This window comes from Mustela nivalis (genome assembly GCF_964662115.1).
Source record: "Mustela nivalis genome assembly, chromosome: 2".
Lineage (NCBI taxonomy): Eukaryota > Metazoa > Chordata > Mammalia > Carnivora > Mustelidae > Mustela > Mustela nivalis.
In genome coordinates, this window is record NC_139021.1 from 107,028,237 (window position 1) to 107,048,450 (window position 20,214).

Below are 20,214 nucleotides of genomic sequence, written 5' to 3' on the forward strand. Positions count from 1 at the left end.
CAGGATACGTGGATGGGGGCATGATTTCTCACCTCTGCCCTCAAGGCCAGCCTTGCGTCTCCCAACTGCAGGCCCCACTCTGATCTAAGACTCTGTCTTCCTGGAGCCTGAGTGGGATTTATGCCTCAGCAGACCCTCCCTACAACCACACAAATTTCAGGTGGAAGGAAAGCAGGAGAGGATGGGCAGAGCAAGGTCCCACTCTGGGTCTTGTTCACCTTGTCGTGGAAATGGAAGGTGTGTGAGGAAGGGGACAGGGTGGACCCCAAGGTCCCTGGCCCTCCAAGGCCCCATCATTCTGGAAACCAAAGAAGGCCTTTGGGGAGAGAAAACTCTGATCCCCTCCACCCAAGCAGGGCACACACAAAGTCCAGCACCACTCCTGAGAGAAAAAACACCAAACATATATTTTTGGGAGACAAAATTGTGGCATGGGGAAGTCATTAGCACACAGAGGATGTGCTAATATGGGAAAAAATGGACTTTCTTTGCATATACTCGATTTTTTCTTGAGGGAAATCTTTCTGACCAGAAAAGATGTGTGAAGCGTTCTCTGCCTGATAGGTTGAGGCATATTTTCGAAAACTGCATGTAGGATAATGGTGAACTCGACCTGAGACACCTGCCACCATCGGCTGGTGCTGGCTGGGTCTGCCTGGGGACCCCAGGTTCCTGGGGAGGCTTTTCCATTCACCATTCCTGTCTCTGGTCAGCTGGCTTTTGCTAGGGCAGCTATGGCCCTTGGAGGTACCTTGCTGATTGGAGGCTATTCCTCCCATCATTCTCTTCTGGTCTGTAGAGGCGAAAGCCCTGTGAGGGCAAGAATGCCTATGTACTGGGGCCTGCAATTCCTTGTGCTGATACATCTCTGAGGCCCGAATTCCTTGGTGGAGTCCCAATTTTTCCATCAGGATTTGTCTCACGGCTGTCACTACCGTCTGAGTTTCGGCAGCCCTGTTGTCCATAACTGATCTGCTTCTGACTGGTACCCAGCTCGGGGCAGAAGTCGATGCAGGCTTGCCTTTTTGAAGGGGGCCTTCCAGTCCTTTGCTCTTTTTATTGGGATTAAGGCACTGCATAAAGTTTTTCATCCTTTGTCTAAAGTGGCTTTCCGGAAAAACATGTCCCTTTTCCGGTGGCATGAGCCGGAGGTATTTGCTCCCAAGGCTCTCTCCTGATCCTCTGACCTGGGGAGGGTGGCCTATCTTGCTAGCTTGGGAAGCCCTGATTGCCAATGGTTCTGCACACCTGTCTTCATTCTCTTCTGGTTTGGGTCTCTTCTCGTCCTTTCCCTCATCAGTGGTCTCTTTGTTGCTCTGGCTGTCACTTGGTTCCTCAACCTTTGGTCCACAGGGCTCTTGCTGCCCCTCACTGCTTGATCCACTTGAGCTAAGGTTATGTGACACCGGGGAAGATGGTGTCTCTCCACTGGCACGTTCCATTTGGGAACAGAAGGGTGACTCTTGAGTGGTGAAGCTGTCTGCAGCAAGGACAGCATTAGTGTGAGAGTCTGGTGGGAGCACATTGGTGCCACTGTCTTCAACAAGCACACAAGTGGCAAAGTCTGGAAGGAGGAGGTCACTGGGAGAATCTTGAGGAAGCTCACTAGTGGTAGAGCCTTTAGGCTGGTTCTCCGACTCTATCTTCTCTTGGAGCTCAACCTTACTAACCTTTGTTTCAAGGCTTACCTCCTCTGGATCTTGAGCAACCAACACTGTAGATGGTGAGGGGCTTTTCCTAGCACCTGGATATCCTGATATCAGATCCACATAAATGGCTGGTTTGTTGGCCAGCCCACTGGGTCTTAAGACAACTTTCCAAGCAGGAGCCTTCTTGGCCTCCATAGCCTCTGTGGCCCCTTCAGACCTTGGAGATTGGGACCTGAGCTTCATCTTCAGTGTTGCTACCATGTCTGGTGAGGCCTGACCCCCACTCTCTTTTAGCTCATCCCTGGCCATTGCTAAACTTGGACTTGGTTCCAGGTTGTCTTTCTTGGCCCCCATACCAGTCTTGCTGTGCAGGGTTCTGTTTGGGAGGCTGAGAATGGAGGCCCAAGAAGGTGAACTGCCCTCCTGTCTTGATAAAGACATCTTTGAGGACTGATGGCCATCACCAGGTAAAGTCCTTCCCAGGGCCTGCTGGATTTGCTCACGTATGGGTGAGGGAACAGGCAGGGGACTCCCTGAAGTGGGATCAGACTTTTCAGTTATACCCTTCTCTTCTGGATGGGGCTGAGGTGGTTTCCCCAAGAACTTGTAAAATTTGGCTTTTGAGGGGGCCCCAGGTACAAAGGTGGCTGAGCATGGAAAGGGGGACTGGGGAAAAGGCAAATGTTGAGCTTCAAGTAGTTTGAGATCTGTGGGCTCAACAGTTTGGAGAGGTAGGTCCCACTTACGCCTCACTCGAAAACTTATGATGTGTGTTTCCAGCTTCTGCTGAGTGTTAGGACAAAGGAAGGACAGCTCATGGGAGGTGTTTACGCAGAGCTCCTGATCCTTTAAGGGTGCTAGATTTCTGATAGCCATGTGGGGTTGGGACTTGGGTAAAGCATGGCTGGCCACAAACCAGGATCGACGCACAGTCACAGGGATCAGACCTATACTGATCTGTCCTAATTTCCTGTGTAAATGAACCTTTAAAGTTTTTTCTATATGTTTCTTGTCTGGGCCCCTGGCTAAGTATTTTCCTGGATCACCCTCCAAGGCCCCTATTAAGGGTCTTCCAAACTCCTTCTCAGAGTTGGTTCCCAGAACCTTCACTGGGAATCTAGCTGAGATCCTGGAGAGACCTGTTGGTGTCCTCTTCAGACACTGCCATAGACCCTTACCAAAGTTCTTCTCTAGTTTGAATCTTGCTTTATACTTCCTGTAGTATCTGGACCTGGTCCTCCATGTAGCTTGGCTGCTTTTACCTTTAAACACAAAGGGCCTTGAGAGCCCCTGCTCTCTCTGTGCCTGACTCATTCCCGGGGATTCATCCTGAGACCATCTCAGTTCCAGAGACAGCTGAACCTTGTGGGGCAAGCAGCTTTGCTGTTTATCCCTGCTGAGCTTCCTCTGAAGCTGTGGCTTCTGGATATTAAAGATGACAAAGTCCCCTTGATAGGTAGAACCTGATCTGTGGGCCCGGGAGGCCTGGTGGTCCTCTAGAAGCTTGGGAGGGACTTGGCTAAAGAATTTTGGAGATCTTTCCTCCATAGTGGGTAAAGTCTTCCCCCTTCCTTGTTGCTTTGGCAACAAGGGCCACTCCAGATGTTGCATTTTAGTTGGGGTGAAGGATTGTGTCTTTTTCTGGGATGTAGCAAAAGATACCCTACTGGTCCTCCTCTGGGATGGGAGAGAAGGTGGTCTTATTGGGACAGAGGGTGCAAGGGGGACTTGGGGCTGGGGCAAGGTTAGTGTTGAGGGTTGAGTTTGGATCCCACGGTGGAACAATGGTGGGGCATGGGAAAACTGTGAAGATACTTGATCCTGGTTTAGAACGGGCAAGCAATTAGAGGTCCCATTGAATAAAACAGAGGGAGACTGTAGTGGAGAAGAGTGAGTAGAAAACAAGGCAGTGGTCACCAGGGACTCACTGTGCAGAGAGGGGAGACCCCAGAAGAGCTGGCTGCGTTTCCATTGCAAGTGGTCTTCCAAGACCTTGGGAGATGAGAACGGCTGAGGTTGGGCCAGTGGCTCTGCTTTGTTTTTCATGTTCCAGAAGGATGGTGGGGTGGTGGTGGTCTGCTCAGTACCCAGAAGCTTCCACAGAGTCCCCCAGAAGCTCACGTGGTCATCTGGGCACCACTTTTTGAAAACTGACCCAACCTTTTCTTTCTCCTTCCAACTCTTCAGTTCTACCCTTTTGCTGATTAGTAGTTCAAGGAGCTTCTGGACATCCGAATTGACAAATGGAGGGTTATGAATCTCTATCTGCCTGTTAGCAAGGCCAGCCCAGAACGAGGCATCTGGTGGGTGGCAGGACACGTGTTCTTGCTGGCACTTGTGCTGTAATGTGCCAGGCAAGAACAAGGACTTGGTACTTTCCCACCACCAGGAAAAGGAAAAAATGGGGTAGCTGGCATGGCCAAGGCCTGAGATGGCTGGAATGAGAGAGGCCCAGTTGGAATGACTTGGAAGAAAGTTCTTTCTCGCTGTGTCTGGTAGGATTTTTTTAAAGTTAGTTTGCTCTTCTTGAGGTCTCACTGGCAGGGTGGAGGCCAGAGGCCGAGGGGGCCCTGTCAGTGGAGCACGAGCAGGTGATGAGGCCACGGCAGGAGGAGCGCCTTCCACAGGCTCCCTGCATGGCTGATGGGCTCCAGCTGGTGCCCCTTGGCACACCTGACCAGGGGCTGCTTGATGTAAGGACTGGTGAAAGCCCCCCTGGTCAGAGACCCTTGTCAGGTGGCTGTGGGAGACAAGAGGTGTGAGCTGTCGCTGCAGCAGCCTGGGGCCGGGAGAGGACCCCATGGCTCTCCACGCCCCACACCCACATCACAATGCTCTTGCTGTCCCTCAGCCTGGGGCTTTGGTCACAATCTGTCCCAGGGCTCCTCCCAGCACCCGCAAGCAGCCCCAGAGGCCGGTTCCCTGCAGCCCTGGGGGTCACACCACAGACTCGGGGAGGCCCACCCAGGTGATAAGGGGGGCAGATTCATTACCTTTGCAGAAGAGAGACTAAACTGCGGAACTCTTCCAGCTCGTGCAGGCAATTTCTGCAAGCTGGAAACAGGAGACTGGGTCAAGGGGAAGGCGGGGGCCCAGGTGTCTTACAGGAGACTGGGTATAATGTCCCTTTAGGGGAAACCTTTGGGGGATTGGACTTGGAAGCCCCAAACAGCACTGTCAAAGGTCACGTGCCCACACGGTGATTACAGGGTTCATTTTGGGGATTACTTTGTCTTTTCCAAAGTGTTTTCTCACTCATGACCTTGCTGGGGGAGGAAGGACTGCATGGCTTTACAGAGGAATCTGAGCTGAGTTGAACAGCTTGTCAACAGTAGAAGAAGGAGGTCCTGCCCCTAGTCTAGGCCCTGGGGCCCCTGCTGGGCGACACCCGTTTCCAGCCCCTCAGGGCTTTGTTCTGGTGCAGAATCTGGGAAGCCTCTGGGTGGGTTGTGATCTCCCTCCCAGGAGCCCCCAACCTGCCTCCCAGGGCTCTGTTTCCTGAGGGATGGGCTCAGGCCCTGGTGTCTTGGGAGGTGGTGGGGCCGGGTTTCAGAGCAGGGGGCACAGTGTAACTGGGGCACGCAGGGGTGAGTGGTGGACACTCACCTTTCAGAGTCTGGCTTCTCTGGCTTCTGTTGATGCTCCTCCGTGGCTCTGCTTGGTACTGAGATAAGAGAACATTGGGAGGCTGGGACCCCCAGCCCAGCAGCAGGTGCTCACTGCTCATGAGTAGTGTGACTTCCTATATTTAACTAAGGGGGTGGGCGGATTGTGATTTTCTTTAGTTTTACTCATTTCCTTTTCAAAATGGATACAAATATTTCCAGTTTTCCTTCTTTGAAGAATGTACAGAAGGATATCCTATGTGAGAAGTTTGCCACTGTTCCTCTGCTCAAGAAACACACACAATACCAGACCTGGTGGCGCAACTGGACTTTTTCACATAGGACCCCACTTTCCAAGGCCAGAGCCCCACTCTAGCTGCTGCTTGGGACCTCCTGGGCTCAGTACTGCCCTCAATCAGCCCTGAAGGGGGAACATTCACCTGAAATACCTGTCCTTGGACCGTGGCTGGTGACACAGTGCTCAGGGGCCTGACCTCCGCTACAGAGGCAGCTTTTAGCCTCTGGTCCTTGTCCACCGGTCACTGTGTTTGGGACACTGCCCTGGACCCCTCCACCACACCTGGATTCTGGCCCGAGATCTTCAGGGAGAAATCCTCGTGTCCCTCTAACCCCTGCTGAGTCTGGCTTGTCCTGGATGGATGGTGGTCTGCTCTCTCCTGAGAATACCCATTCTATTCTTTCCCATTTCAGGAGTCTCTCCAGTGACTCAGAAAAGTGGAAGGAATAATAGAAAAGAAGATAGAATCATACTCTGCTGGGTCTGGTCCGAGGGTTCCTTACCTTCCCGCTCTTCCTGTATTTCTTCCCTGGTGGTGAGGATGGATCAGGCTGGAAATAAGAAACTAAATATACAAAGAGCCCTATCCCACAAACAAGGGCAAAGATGACATTAACTGCCCAGATAATGGGACTGGAGCTCAGCCAACCATTAAAAAAGAATTGCTGAGGGAAGAGATAATATTCCATCTCTTCCCTCAGCAGACATTAATGTCTGATCGCACTGCTGCCCTCAGACAACTGAGCTCTGAGACTTAGCGTCCAACCACACTGCTGTCCTCAGACAACTGAGCCCTGGGTGTGGAGGTGCAGATACAAGGCCCAGGCCCACATCACAGAGCTAGTGTCTGGTCACAAAGGGCTCCTGAGGGAGGGGGAGGGAGCCCCACCCTGTGGCTCTATCCCTCCACCCTCCCAGGCCTCCAAGTCCCTCCCCTCAGCAGACACCAATCTCTTCTCCGTATCTATGAATCTGTTTCTTTTTTTTTTTTTTCCCAATTCTACATACAAGTGAGACTATATGGTATTTGTCTTTCTCTTATTTTATTTAACAAAATATTCTCAAGGTTCTCCATGTTACCACAACCATCACCATTTCATTATTTTTTATGGCTGAATAGTATTGATTTGTGTGATATCTTTATCCATTCACCTCAGTATACATGGTTCATTTAAGACTGATGTTTTTCTTATTGACTTTCTGTGTGGATGACTTTTCCATTGATATAAACTGTTGAAGTTCTATACTGTGGGGAACCACATGTTTAATGTTTTTGATGTCACAACCTTTTTAAAATATAAATCTTTTAACTAATTATTGTAGTTTTAGTTAAACATATTATTTTTGTCTTCACTCTAGCTTTTTTTTTTTTTTTTTTTTTTTTTTGTCCATTGTCTGGTTTGTCAGGGACCAAGAAAGTCCCCACCATCAGTGGGCTCTGGATGGGAATTGCTGGGCCTGTGGTTGTCTTTGCCTTGTTTTTTTCTTGTCTGTTGTGTTGTTTGTTGTATTTGGAGAAATGGGACAAGTGGAGAGTAAGGGACTTGTGAAACCCCTAGGTCTTGTTCTTGAACATTTCAAGGATTTTCAAGGTAAAGCCACCCAGTCAGGTGACAAGGTTTCCCCGGAACACTAAAAATACTCTGCCAGTTAGAGTGGCCCACAGGGTGGCTGCCGGAAGGAACGTTTGCCTAGGCTCAGATCTATTCTACCCTGAGTGAGGTGTTCAATCTACATCGAGACCAAATACCTTACATTGTGGCCTGGTGATATCTGATAGAAGAGCCACCGTCATGGCTCAAGTCCCACCTTCCCCTGCTAATGAAACCATCTCTCTCCCTCTAAGGCAGGTCAAAGACCAAAACCAGAGCAGACAGATAAAGGGGAACCAGGGAAGAAGACCGTCCTACCCCCATCGGATGTGGAGGATGTGGAATTCCCCGTCCCCATCTGTCCCCTAAACTTGACTCTCAGTCCTGAGATGCCCTTACCAGTCCACCTCATATGCGGTTGGGGTCCACCTATGGGACCACCAAGCAGAGAGACCGCCCTGATCTTTCCCCTTTCCTCTATCCCCCTCTGCCTCCCTTTACCTCACCAGTGCTGTTGGCGCCAATGCTGCCTCTCCGTGAGTTTGCTCTACCATACAGGAGAGGGCACCCCCACCTAACCTATATCCCTTTCTCCTCTTCTAACATCTATAACTGGAAGGCCTAACACAAATCCTTTTATGTCCTCCCTCAGGATTTAATTAGTCTCTTGGAGACTGTCTTTCTTATCCACCAACCTACCTGGGTGGATATTCAACAGCTCCTTATGGCTCTCTTTAACGCAGAAGAGAGGGATCGCATCATGCGAGAAACCCATAAGGTGAAAAGTGAGATACTTGGCAGGGACCTCACCTCGATCCCTGCTGAATGGAGGACTACTGCCTGAGGGAACCCCCCAACTGGGATCCAAACTCCAATGAAGGCAAGGAGAGCTTACATTTCTACCACCAGGCTCTACTGGCAGGCCTCCGTGCAACTGCAAGGAGACCCATAAATTTATCTAAAACTGGTACAGTGGCTCAAGGTAAGAATGAGTCTCCAGGAGCTTTCCTAGAAAGGCTTATTGAAGCCTATAAAATGTATAGTCAGATTGACCCTAGGGCACCCGAAAATCAGAGGGCAATGAATCTTGCATTTGCCAGTCAGTCAGCCCCAAGATATAAGGAGGAAACTTCAGAAAGTTGAAGGATTTGAAGGGAAGAATCTGACTGAGTTAGTGGGAATAGCAGAAAAGGTGTTTAACAACAGGGATGCACACGAGGATGAAAAGCAGACAAAAAAAACTGGTTAAGGTTTTGGCATTACATGAGGAGGGGAGGAGACAGGTAGGGGATAGTAAATGGAAGGAAAAGCCTAAGCCCAGAGAAGGCAGGCGGGAAGACTTAGATTCAGATCAGTGTGCTTACTGTAAGGAAAAAGGACATTGGGCCAAGGAGTGCCCCCAAAAGAAGACAGCAATGCTTGCCACCAGAGACTGAAGGGGCCATGGTTCGAATCCCCTCTCCAAACCTCAGGTAAAAATTGACGTGGAGGGAAAATCAATTGATTTTTTGGTGGACACAGGAGCCCAATTTTCATCATTACTTAAACCTATGGGGAAACTATCTGGAGAGGAAGTCTAGGTACAAGGAGCAAAAGGCACAGAGAGGCATAAATGAACAACAGAAAGGACTTTAAATTTGGCCTCAGGAGTAGTTAAACATTGATTTTTTTCCCTTCCTAATGCCCCATATAACTTGATGGGAAGAGATCTCCTCCACAAGTTATGAGCTGGCATTCAGTTCTTGGAAGGAGACATGACTGTAACCTTGAGACAACCCACTGTACAGGTGCTTATGGCAGCAGTAGATGAATACCTCCTTTATGAGCCAGTCTCAAAACCAGAGGAGACAAAGGGGGGGGGGGAGCCTTCTCCAAACCCTACAGGTCGAGTTTCCCTAGGTCTTGGCAGAAGGGAACCCGCCTGGCTTGGCCAGGGGACAACAGCCAGTGGTGGTGCAATTAAAGGCGATGGCTATGGCTGTTCGCGTTTGGCAGTCCCCCCTGCCCCAGGGAGCAAAGGAAGGGATCAGAGGAGATGGGATTCTATTTTTTTGCAAATCTCTATGGAACACACCTTTGTTGCCCATCAAAAAGCCTGAGACTGGGGAGTACCGACCTGTTTAGGACTTGCGAGAAGTTAACGGGTTGTAGATACCCACCCGATGGTGCCTAACCCCTATACCCTACTCTCCCTCCTGGGCCCCGAAAGAACTGTGTATACCATCTTAGATCTCAAGGATCCATTTTTCTGGATATATTTAGCAAGGGAATCTCAGCCCCTTTTTGCTTTTGAGTGGTCCGACCCACAAGAAGGGTTCCAAGGCCAGCTCACCTTGACAAGACTTCCTCAAGGATTCAAGAATTCACCCACCATTTTTGCCAAGGCTCTACACTAGGATTTGTGTGAGTACAGAACCTCCAACCCGGGAGTCACTCGGTTACAGTATGTTGATAACTTGGCTAGAAGCCGCTGAGGACTATGAGTCATGTTTGTGGGGGACGAGAGCTCTCTTACAGACTCTCCAGGAAAAAGCATATCGGGTGTCAGCAAAGACAGCTCTGTCAGAGCCATTCCACTTATCTAGGCTTTGATCTCCACGAGGGTGTGCGTTCACTGTCTGAGTCCAGGAAACAGGTGATCACCCGATACCCCTGCCACACCATGTCCCGAAGAGTGAGGGAGTTTCTTGGGATGGTGGGTTACTGTAGGCTGTGGATACCGTGGTTAGCAGAGATTGCCTGACCTCTCTACAAACTGGCAAAAGGGGGGCTCGCTATAATAAGAGTGGACAGCTGAGGCCGAAGGAACATTTCAGGAATTACAAACAGCCTTACTGAGTGCCCCAGCATTGGTCATCCCAGATGTTACCAAGCCCTTCCACTTGTATGTGGATGAAAAAGCAGGGGTGGCCAAAGGAGTTTTGACTCGGACTCTGGGGCCTTGGCAAAGGCCAGTAGCCTATCTTAGCAAGAAACTAGATCCAGTAGCAGCTGGGTTCCCCCTTGCCTCCACATAATTGCTGCCACGGCCCTCTTGGTCAAGGGTGCAAGTAAATTGACTTTGGGTCAAAATCTCATCATAACCACCACACACGCTATCAAGGGCTTTCTCTGGGCTCCACCAGACCAATGGATGACAAACGCCTGAGTGACGGAGTATCAGGCCCTCCTCCTTAATGAACCAAGAGTGACCTTCCAGTCCCCAGTGGTGCTAAATCCAGCCACGCTGCTGCCAGAGGAGCTGGCTGATCACCTACACGACTGTGGGGAGGTCCTAACCCAAGTCACAGGAATAAGGCCGGATCTCAGAGACATTTCCCTCCCAGATGCCGAGATGACTCTGTTCACAGATGGGAGTAGCTACATGGTCAATAGAAAGAGGTATGTGGGGGCTTTGGTGGTTTCTTTTGAGCAGGAACTCTGGACAGCAGCCCTGCCACACGGAACATCGGTGCAAAAAGTGGAGCTGATTGCATTCACCAAAGCACTGCAGATAGCCTAAGGTAAAACCGCCAACATCTATATGGACAGCAGGTATGCTTTTGCTACTCTCCATATACATGTGGCTATTTATAAAGAAAGGGGCCTATTAACAGCAGCATGATAAGGAATTAAAAACAGAGGAGAAGTATTGGCTCTCCTCTAGGCTATTTGGGACCCAAAAGAGGTGGCCATTATGCATTACCCAGGTCACCAAAAGGGGACTGATCTGATTTCAAAAGGAAACCAATTAGCAGATCAAACTGCAAAGCAAGGAGCCTGAGGAACAGTACAAGAACTGGCTACACTCCCGGCTCCAGCCCTACCAGAAAAACCAAACTATTTAGAAGAAGATTTAAAGTATTTACAAAAATGGGTTTAATTGGACTATGAAGGGAATCGGGCTAAGACTAAAGCAGGAAAAATAATTCTTCTTCGAAGACTAGAGAAGAAGTTAGTAGACCAGATACATCAGGGTACTCACTTGGGGATACGCAAACTCAAGGAACTTATAGACAAGCAGTTCCATGTTTCTAAATTAGGGTGTATGGTTCAGGATGTAGTTGATAGATGTGCTCAATGCCAGACAGTTTATGTGGGAAGAACTAAAATGGGAAGAGGGAAAAGAGAAAGAGGTAAGGAACCAGGAATTTATTGGGAAATAGATTTTATTTTATTATTTTTTTAAGATTTTATTTATTTATTTGACAGAGAGAGATCACAAGTAGGCAGAGAGGCAGGCAGAGAGAGAGAGGAGGAAGCAGGCTCCCTGCCAAGCAGAGAGCCTGATGTGGGACTCGATCCCAGGACCCTGAGATCATGACCTGAGCCGAAGGCAGCGGCTTAACCCACTGAGCCACCCAGGCGCCCGGAAATAGATTTTATAGAAATGAAACCTGGAAAATATGGGCACAAGTATATGTTAGTTTTTGTAGATACCTTTTCAGGCTGGGTAGAGGCTTTTTCTGTCAAACATGAGATGGCAAGAGTGATAGCCAAAAAGCTACTAGAAGAAATAATTCCTAGGTTTGGGCTGCCTCTTGCAATCGGGTCAGACAATGGCCCTGCATTTGTGAGTTCAGTCTCACAGGGATCGGCCAAGGCCATTGGCACTAATTGGAAACTACATTGTGCCTATTGGCCCCAGAGTTCCGGGCAAGTAGAGAGAATGAACCGGACTCTTAAAGAGACCTTGACAAAACTAATTCTGGAGTCTGGTGGTGGATCGGTTGATCTCCTTCCTTTCACCCTCCTCAAGGCAAGATGTACACCCTATTTAAACAAGGTGACCCCACTTGAAACAATGTTCAGGAGACCGCCCCCCCCCCCCCCCCGCTCTGTCCTTGGCTACAAGAGGTTGCCCTAGCAAAAATGACTGATAATTCTGTACTCCAGTCACTGCAGGCATTACAGTCTATTTTTAAAAAAGCCCACACAGGGATCCGGACTGCCCACACTGGGTCAGAGACAGAGGTGGAACCACATCCTTACCAACCCAAGGACTTGGTTTGGATATGTCGCTATCAAGTGGGAAACTTAGAGCCTCACTGGAAGGGACCATTTACTGTCATCCTGACCACCCCCATGTCAGTAAAAGTAGAAGGCATTAGGGCCTGGATTCACGCGGATCATGTCAAATGAGATGAGGACGAGGACGCCCCCCAGAGATGGAAGCCGCAGCCCACGGACCCTGCTGACCATGGACTAAAGCTAAGACTAAAAAACTTGTGAGTTTATTGTTGCTCCTATTGTTACCTGTTTATGTAAAGTATAGGCAGGAAATTAGATGAATGGAATTAAGAAAAATGCAAAAGGTCATACAAAGCGGTAAATGGCTAACTCATCAGCCGACTGTGCACTACTGTTGCTTTTGGCCCCTGCATTGTAAATGCCCTAATGTCATTTGTACAAAAGAAAATTAGAGCGATAAAATGTTAGTCTTACAGGACGCCTGGGTGGCTCAGTTGGTTAAGCAGCTGCCTTCAGCCCAGGTCATGATCCCAGCGTCCTGGGATCGAGTCCCACATCGGGCTCCTTGCTTGGCAGGGAGCCTGCTTCTCCCTCTGCCTCTACCTGTCACTCTGTCTGCCTGTGCTCACTCTCGCTCCTCTCTCTCTCTGACAAATAAATAAATAAAATCTTAAAAAAAAATGTTAGTCTTACAAGCTCAATATAAGCCCTTACAACAGGAGAACATAGAACTGGCTAAAAAGTCAAGGATTTGACTAATTTCCAAGGAAAGGGGGGGGAATGTGAGGGCCTGTTTGAGGGTCTCATTTGCCAGAGGAACTTACTTGCAACCCCCGGATATAGGGGTGGGCCAGACCAGATGGAGACATCCAATCAGTGGGGTGTTCATATATTTACTGTGGTCAGTTGAAATTAAACTGGTCACCCATATTGCTGACCGAGCATGACTGTGCAGCTTTCCCTGTGTGTTGCAATCTCATTGGCCACCTGTGTGTGGGCTGGGCTCAACCGCCTCTTTAAAGGTTGGTTTGTGAGGCTGGACGGGTGGGAGTAGTAGTAGACGTTGGGGGTAGTCGTTGGGGTAGTTATCGGCCTCATCAGGGTCATTGTCTGGGGAGCATCCTTGTCCAGAGAATGGCCTTGTCTAGGGAGTGGCTTCATTAGGGTCGTCGTCATCACCTCTTTGTAAGACATGGCCCCTACCAGTCGGTTTGGTTTTCGATGCTTGGCACGAAATAAAACTATGCTTGACTTTCACTTTGCATCAGCCTCGTTGCTTTGATCATGGACACTAACAATTTGTTTGGAAGAGGGATGAAAGAGAGAGAAACTGAAGCAGACCGAGCAGGGAGCCCAAGGTGGGGCTCGATCCCACAACCCTGAGATCATGACCTGAGCAGAAACCAAAAGTTGGACTCTTAAACAATTGTGCCACTGAGGTGCCTCCCTCAGTACTCTGAACACATCACACTGCTCTCTTCTGGCCTGTGAAACGTGTGCTGAATAATCTGCTGGTAGCCTACTGGGTACACTTCCCTGCACATAATAAACAGGTGTTCTGCTGCTGCTTTTTATCATTAATTTTTGACATTCAAATTATAATGTGGCTTGGTGTTGGGGTCTTTGAGGTGTTTCTTATTTGTTTCTTTTTCTGATTTGAATATCCCAGTGTGGTGTTTTCTTCCTCAGGTTAGGAAAGTTTTCACCCATGATTTTTTCAAATAAGTTTTCTGCACCTTTCTGATTCTCCTCACCCTTTAGGACCTTTTTGAGTGTTATGCTGCTTGATGTCACATTAAGTTTCTTAAGTTATCTTTAACGTTTTGAATTCATTTTTCTTTTTGTTGCTCTGTTTGGGCAGCTTTGTGTTCCACCTCAGAGACTCTATCTTCTGTTTCATCCAGTCTCAGGCTGAAAACCTTTAGTGTAGTTTTCGGTTTAATTATTGTATTCGTCATTCCTGTCACCTCTGGTTCTTTCGCACACTTCCTGTTACTGGTGAAGTTCTCCCTGTGCTCCTCCATTCTTCCCCCGAGTTCCACGGGCATCTTTATGACTATCAGATTGAGTTCATTACATGTAGGTTACTTATCTCAATGTCATTAACGTTTTTCTGAAGTTTTGTCTTATTCTCTTATTTGGAACGTATTTTTATTTCCTCATTTTGCTTGACTTCCTGTGTTTCTATATATTTGGCAAAACAACTACTTCTTCCAGTGATGAAAAGTTGCCATGTGTGGGAGACAAACTTTCTCCCTTACCCTTGTCCTGGTTCTTAGTTGTCTCCTAACCTTTGTGATTGTCTGAATAGCCTGATTTATTTCTGATCTGTCCCCAAGACCTGTCAGTGTTCCAAGGAAAGGAATCTAATCTAACACTTTGTTTTAGGCTGATTGGAAGTCAGACACTCAGGCAGAAGCTTTTAAAGTGTGCAAGTATATATAGTCTTGTAAGGTGGCAATTTCAATCCCAGTTGGACTCCAGATTGGGAGATCTGGAGGTGTCCCTGGTGACAGTTTCAAAAATCAGGGCTCTAGATAAGTGTATAAGCTCCTTTCTGGGATGTTTGGTAGAGCTGTATTGAGGCAAAAGGGATGAGCAAGGATGGTTTCTTTCTGCTTACATTCCCTGGGAGCACCTCTGTAGCCTCTAGATGTCTGGGAGACATGAAGCTTGTCCCTCAGGTTGAAGCTCCAGGGTAAGTAAAAAGGCTTTATTCACGGAAAGACAGGGGTTGTGTATCAGCCTGCTGTCTATGCAGTGTCCTGGGGGTACTGGTCTGCCAAGAAGTGTCTTTGCATTTGTTATAGTTCCCTGGAGCTCAGGAATGCCAGCCCCCTTGGCCACCAGAGCCAAACAAATAAGGGGCATCCCCTGTGCGGTTTTCATATGCCTACTGGCTTTAGCAGGGAAGCTGGTATGTGCAGGGGACAAGGCATGCCCTCTGGCTTCAGAACGAGAACAGGAACATGCCTTGACTGCATGTACTCATCAATTTTAGCTGTGCTGCCCTATCCCAGTCCCGAGATTGGGGGCAGGGAAATGCCATGATTTTTCACACTAGTCTTCCCTTGCGGGAGTGAAGAATTGCTGCTACCACCCACTCTCTCTAGCCTCAGCAAGGCGGTGGGACCATGCTGGGACTGCGAGCCCTTCTTGTGAGGCAACAGGAATGTGCTGTGTCACAATGTGCCTACCTTGCCTAACAGGGTAGGTGGAGAACACACAAATGGTGTCTGCCAGAGCCTTTGTCTCCAGAGAGACCCCTGACTCTTCCCTGCCCCTCGGGCAGATACCCTCAGATGAACAAATGAATTTTCTTGCCATAGAGTCTAGACACTTTAAAAGGGGAGGTGAACCATGAGAGACTATGGACTCTGAAAAACTACCTGAGGGTTGTGAAGGGGTGGGGGGTGTGAGGTTGGGGAAACCAGGTGATGGGTATTAGGGAAGGCACGTATTGCCTGGAGCACTGGGTGTGGTGCAAAAACAATGAATACTGTTACATTGAAAAGAAATAAAAAAATAATTTTTCCACATCGAAAAAAAAAAAAAAAAGTGGTGCTTTTGAGTAGGATCCCAGGATGAGTGAGACCAAACATGATCTCTTTAGAAAGAGAACCTCAGTTTCCTATAGTACTTTGGATCCCTTATCTTCCTTGGTTTTCTAAGCCAGGCATCTCTGGGGAACTCATCTCTCTGGTGCAGATCCCAAGGGTTGGAATGCCTGATATGAGGCACCAACTCCTCACTTTTCCAGAGGAAGCACCAGACTGGTGAGACCCCTCCCTATTTCGTGCTGGGCTCTGGGGCCTGAGTTTTTTGTGAAGGCCAAATCTCTGCCTCTCTTACCTGTCTCAATGACATTCTTTTATCCGTTGATTGTCATCCAGATTTCAGATCTTTTTCACAGGGGAATGATCCATATGTAGCTGTAGATTTGATGTGTTTATGTTTATGGGAGATCACTTCAGGATCTTCCTTTGCTGCCATATTGAATCCCTTTCCAGAATACATTTTGATAGTGTTTTATCAGATGAGATAGTCCCTTTTTATACTACTTCCTCAGCATCTAACAGATGTATTATGTAATGAATTTTTCCTAAAGTAATTGCTCAAATCTATGAAATGGTATTAGTTTTACTCTTCCTGACCTGTTCTGACCTTTAAACTCTCTGAGTCCTAAATTCATGTTGCATTTTTTTTCTAAAATTCTCAGAGGTGTACCCATTTTAAAATCCTTTATTTATTCAATTGTTATTATTATTATTATTACCACTGACATTTACTGTTATGTCTCAGCACAGGTACTGATTGATGGGGGTGTTGTATGAACGTCCTCCCTGCTTGTTAACTACACTTTATGAGAGTAATGTAAACCTTCTCTTTTTGATAATTTACTGTATTCTCTCCTGAGGGCAAAGTCAGGAGTGAGTCTATTGCTGTAAAGCCAAAGAGCATGATTGATAGTATTGATATAGAACAAGCCAAGTCATGGGACTTATGTGTCTAATGGGTTCTGTAGGTGAGGGACAGATGGGAGTGATGTGAAGGGAGGGAACTGAAGTGACACGAAGAAATAATCTATTTTTATCTTCTCTAATGGCACCAGCCTGGATCAGAAAATTTCAGAGCACACAGAACCAGTGATTCAGAACTCATATTGTAATTATACATCCATTATTTTCATGCGAGCTCTTGGATCATGATTTATCAGATATCAGTCTAATAAATGATTTCAGAGACATAGAGAGCTGGAAAGAGCATTGTTGGAAATGAGTTACTTTTTGTGAACCCAGCAGAGAACTGATGTCACAGGAAGAAGAAGCAACCTGAAAACTAGAGAGTGACAGGCACTCACTGGGAGAAGTAAGAATACAGCATTATTCAGGGCAGACACAGACTGAAGAAGTTATAAGCTCAAACAAAGGTGAAACCAGGAAATTTTAACAAATTGAGCAATGACACAAGCAAGCATATGTTGGATCAAATTCCAAAGAATAAAATAAATGTCCATGAGTCCATATGAAAAAATAAATAACAGAAAAATTATTCATGATATAGATACAGATATTCCTGCTACCAAGAGGTAGAGTTTAATTCCCTTCCCCTTGAGTGTGCACTGAATTTAGTGATTGGCTTCTAGCTGATAGAGATTTGAGGGGAAAAAGTGTAACTTTTCAGCAGAGAAATCTGGTAGGTGCCATCTAAACCCTGTGATCAAGCTCCATCCCCAGTTATTAGTCAAGCTTCTGTCATGTACATCCTGATATGATGCATAAAAAGGGGACTCACCTTTGTGCTATACTTCCCCCCAAACATAACTCCAGCCTAATTAATAGAAAATATCAGAAAAATCCAAAATGAGAGAACTTCAAATGTGAAAAAGTCTTGAAAAAAAAAAAAAAAGAAAGAAAGGGCTATGGGAGTATCACAGATTGAGGAGACTAAGCTGACACATAACTAAATTCTATGTGTTATCCTTATTTGGATTTTGAGAGAGACAAAGGACACTAATGGAAGACACTGGTGAAATCAGAATAAAATCTGTAGTTAACAGTGGTACCGATGTTCACTGCTCAGTATTACAGACATAACATGGTTGTATAACATGTTGGCAGCAAGAGAAGCAACTTCCAGAAGTCATCACTTTTAGCCTTACAGGAAGAAAAATCAGGACAAACTGGAGATCAGTAGATTTTCTTGGGCTCCTCAGAGAACCAAGGCTTCAAGACTAGCTGCCACCCTGAAATTTAGAGAGGCAGGCATATCCAGAGAGACAGGAACTGAACCTGTGACTGCCTCCTGAGGCCCATAGCAAGCACATTGAAGCCACAGACACGTGGGGAGATTTAAATGATACTTTTCACAAATGGCTGGAGGCTGGTTGTGACTCATTGGGAAAATCCTGGGGGCCACCATTTTGGGGCCTTCTCCATCAGAAGCCCTGTAGGTTCTCATGGTAAGGATGGAGAAAGGTGCCTTTGTGGCTTTGGAGGGGGGTGGATGAGAGGAGGAGGTAGTTGGGGCATAGGAATTATTTAGAAATATGTCCAGATCTTTCTATAGAATAGAAGTGTGCTCTCCAGGAGAAATAACCTGGCCTGAATGCAATTCTGAAATCTTATCCCAGTCTGTACCATGTAAAAATTAGAGACAAAAAGCATATAGAATTAATTAAGTTTAGTAATTAAGTTTCAGTATTTTCTCTTCTTTATAAGTGACCTAGGTATCTAAAGAAAACCATTAACTCAGGTTAGCATAACTTTAAGGTTTTAGGTTATGTAAAGAGCTTGGAAACTATTTTTATACTACAAATCGTAAGTACTGTTGAAATAAGGTTGGTCAGAAGAAGGTTCAATTTGGTTAAGGAAAAATTTGCATTTTTGATAGTCTGAAACAGCTGTAGCCACAGGCGGGTTTATTTAATCAGAAAACCTTTGTAATTTTGGGAAGAATGTACCCAAATAGAATAGAAATGTATGATGCTAGAAATGCCAGTGTTTCAACCGGCAATATCAAACTAGTCCTGATTGCTAAAGACCTACCCAAATTATGGAAACTTGAATTTTGAAAATCATTGAGTCAGTTTGTATAAGAATATTTTTAAAGCATGTGAAAGTGTTAAAAGTTAAATTTCCCAAATTTCTGGGAATTTTAGAACTGTTCAATCTGTATGTGTTTATTTATCATTGCAGCAATTAAAATAAAAGTTCTTTTAAGAAATTTATGGTGTAATTTTGTAATACCATCCAAAGGCAGGAAACTATTACATATGTGTAGACACAAAAACATCCAGACAGGTATAAATAAAGAGCTTTAATTCTAAAACTTCTACATGCATCAGACAAAAGTCCATAAATGAGAACACATGGTGCCTATTTCTGGTTGTGCAGAAGAGCTAGTTATTACCATTACCACCAATATTTGTGGAGAAGATCTTTGAGATTTCCTTTGGGCTAACATGTAATTTTATGAAGGCTGTGGGCTAAATTTTGGGCGAAAGACCAAGAAGAGACCCAGTGGCCAATTTGGGTGTCTCCAAAACCCATCTGAGTGGTGAAGCCTCCTGCCTCATCCTTCCAAGGAGCTTCTCAGCCTCAGGTGTTAGCAGCTGCAGTGTGTTGTGTCCATTAAGTTTCTGTCTCTACAGAAGATTGAGCAGGGGACAGTGTGTGGTGGTGGAGGAGGAGTCTCCTTGGAAAGTGGCTGTCTTAGTGCATTTGTCAGTCAGGGAGTTTCCTTGGCTTTGGGGGGTCGACTTTGATTTTGAAAGTAGCTAATTATTTAGTTAATTATTTAGCCTTCTAATAGTGACTTGGGTTCTATTTTTAGTTGGTCTTTTTGCAACTGTCATTGAACATTCTTTGTTTCTATTAAAGGGTGCTGAGTGGCCTTGACAGGAGCAAAGGTAGATCAAGTTATCAGTGAGAGCCATTCAGGACAAAGGTAGCAAACCATGAGTCATGGACCTGGAAGGGGGCCATCGGGGGAGCTAACAATACTTATGTTCCAACTGGAAAGTTATTATCTTTCCAGAAGTTTTATGGTGGTCATGGGACTAAGCAGGCAACCATGCTGAGTAGTAAGAGGTTCTAATAAGACATAAAGAGGTTTGGGGGAAGGCATGTCACGTGGTGGGCATCACAGATGCATGTCATTCTAGGGCTCTCTGCTCTTCCCAACTGCATGGCCTCTGTTAGACAAATCTCCTGTAGGGATTCATAATTCTCCTCTCCCACACAGATGGCCAACCTAACACAAGGTTACCCTTCCTCTCACTATTTAATGATTCTTCTCCACTAACTCCTACTCTGTGTAAGTGAGCCATTCCACTCCTTTCCCATTGTAAAGTAGATACACTGAACATTGCAAACAAAGGGAGGAGGAAGAACCAGTCTCTTGGTTAAGCTGGGCCTCTTTTGTCTGAATCCAATTTTTGTGTTCTTCTGCTTTGATGGGTTGTGTGGTTAGTAGGAATAAGATAATGAAGCAGATGAGTCTGAGAAATCTGAATGTCACATAATGAATGAACAATGCAGGAGGCCTGGCTTCTGCAATCATATGACAGCATCCCTAGGAACAGAACATTCTAGACCCATGTGAGTGGTTTGGGACCA

The 20,214-nt window shown here is 46.6% G+C and overlaps 1 protein-coding gene across 1 annotated transcript; it reads right to left on the reverse strand.

The window, feature by feature from the left end:
- Window positions 1–380: 380 nt before the first annotated feature.
- Window positions 381–6,320, reverse strand: LOC309859785 (spermatogenesis-associated protein 31E1-like). Its single transcript, XM_082720895.1, has 4 exons — window positions 6,056–6,320; window positions 5,256–5,313; window positions 4,643–4,703; window positions 381–4,389 (listed from the first exon to the last, which is right to left on the reverse strand). Exons 1-4 carry the CDS (start codon window positions 6,239–6,241, stop codon window positions 444–446), a joined length of 4,251 nt encoding a protein of 1,416 aa, XP_082577021.1. The 5' UTR covers window positions 6,242–6,320; the 3' UTR covers window positions 381–443.
- Window positions 6,321–20,214: the final 13,894 nt, after the last annotated feature.

Bases quoted from the DNA above. Each gene is read 5' to 3' on its own strand.
- LOC309859785 (XM_082720895.1), bottom strand. From the start codon at position 6,241: ATGGAATATTATCTCTTCCCTCAGCAATTCTTTTTTAATGGTTGGCTG. The intron at 4,704-5,255 runs GTGAGTGTCCAC...TCCTGTTTCCAG, and splicing joins GAGAAGCCAGACTCTGAAAG to CTTGCAGAAATTGCCTGCAC. The intron at 4,390-4,642 runs GTAATGAATCTG...TGTCTCCCACAG, and splicing joins TTAGTCTCTCTTCTGCAAAG to CCACCTGACAAGGGTCTCTG.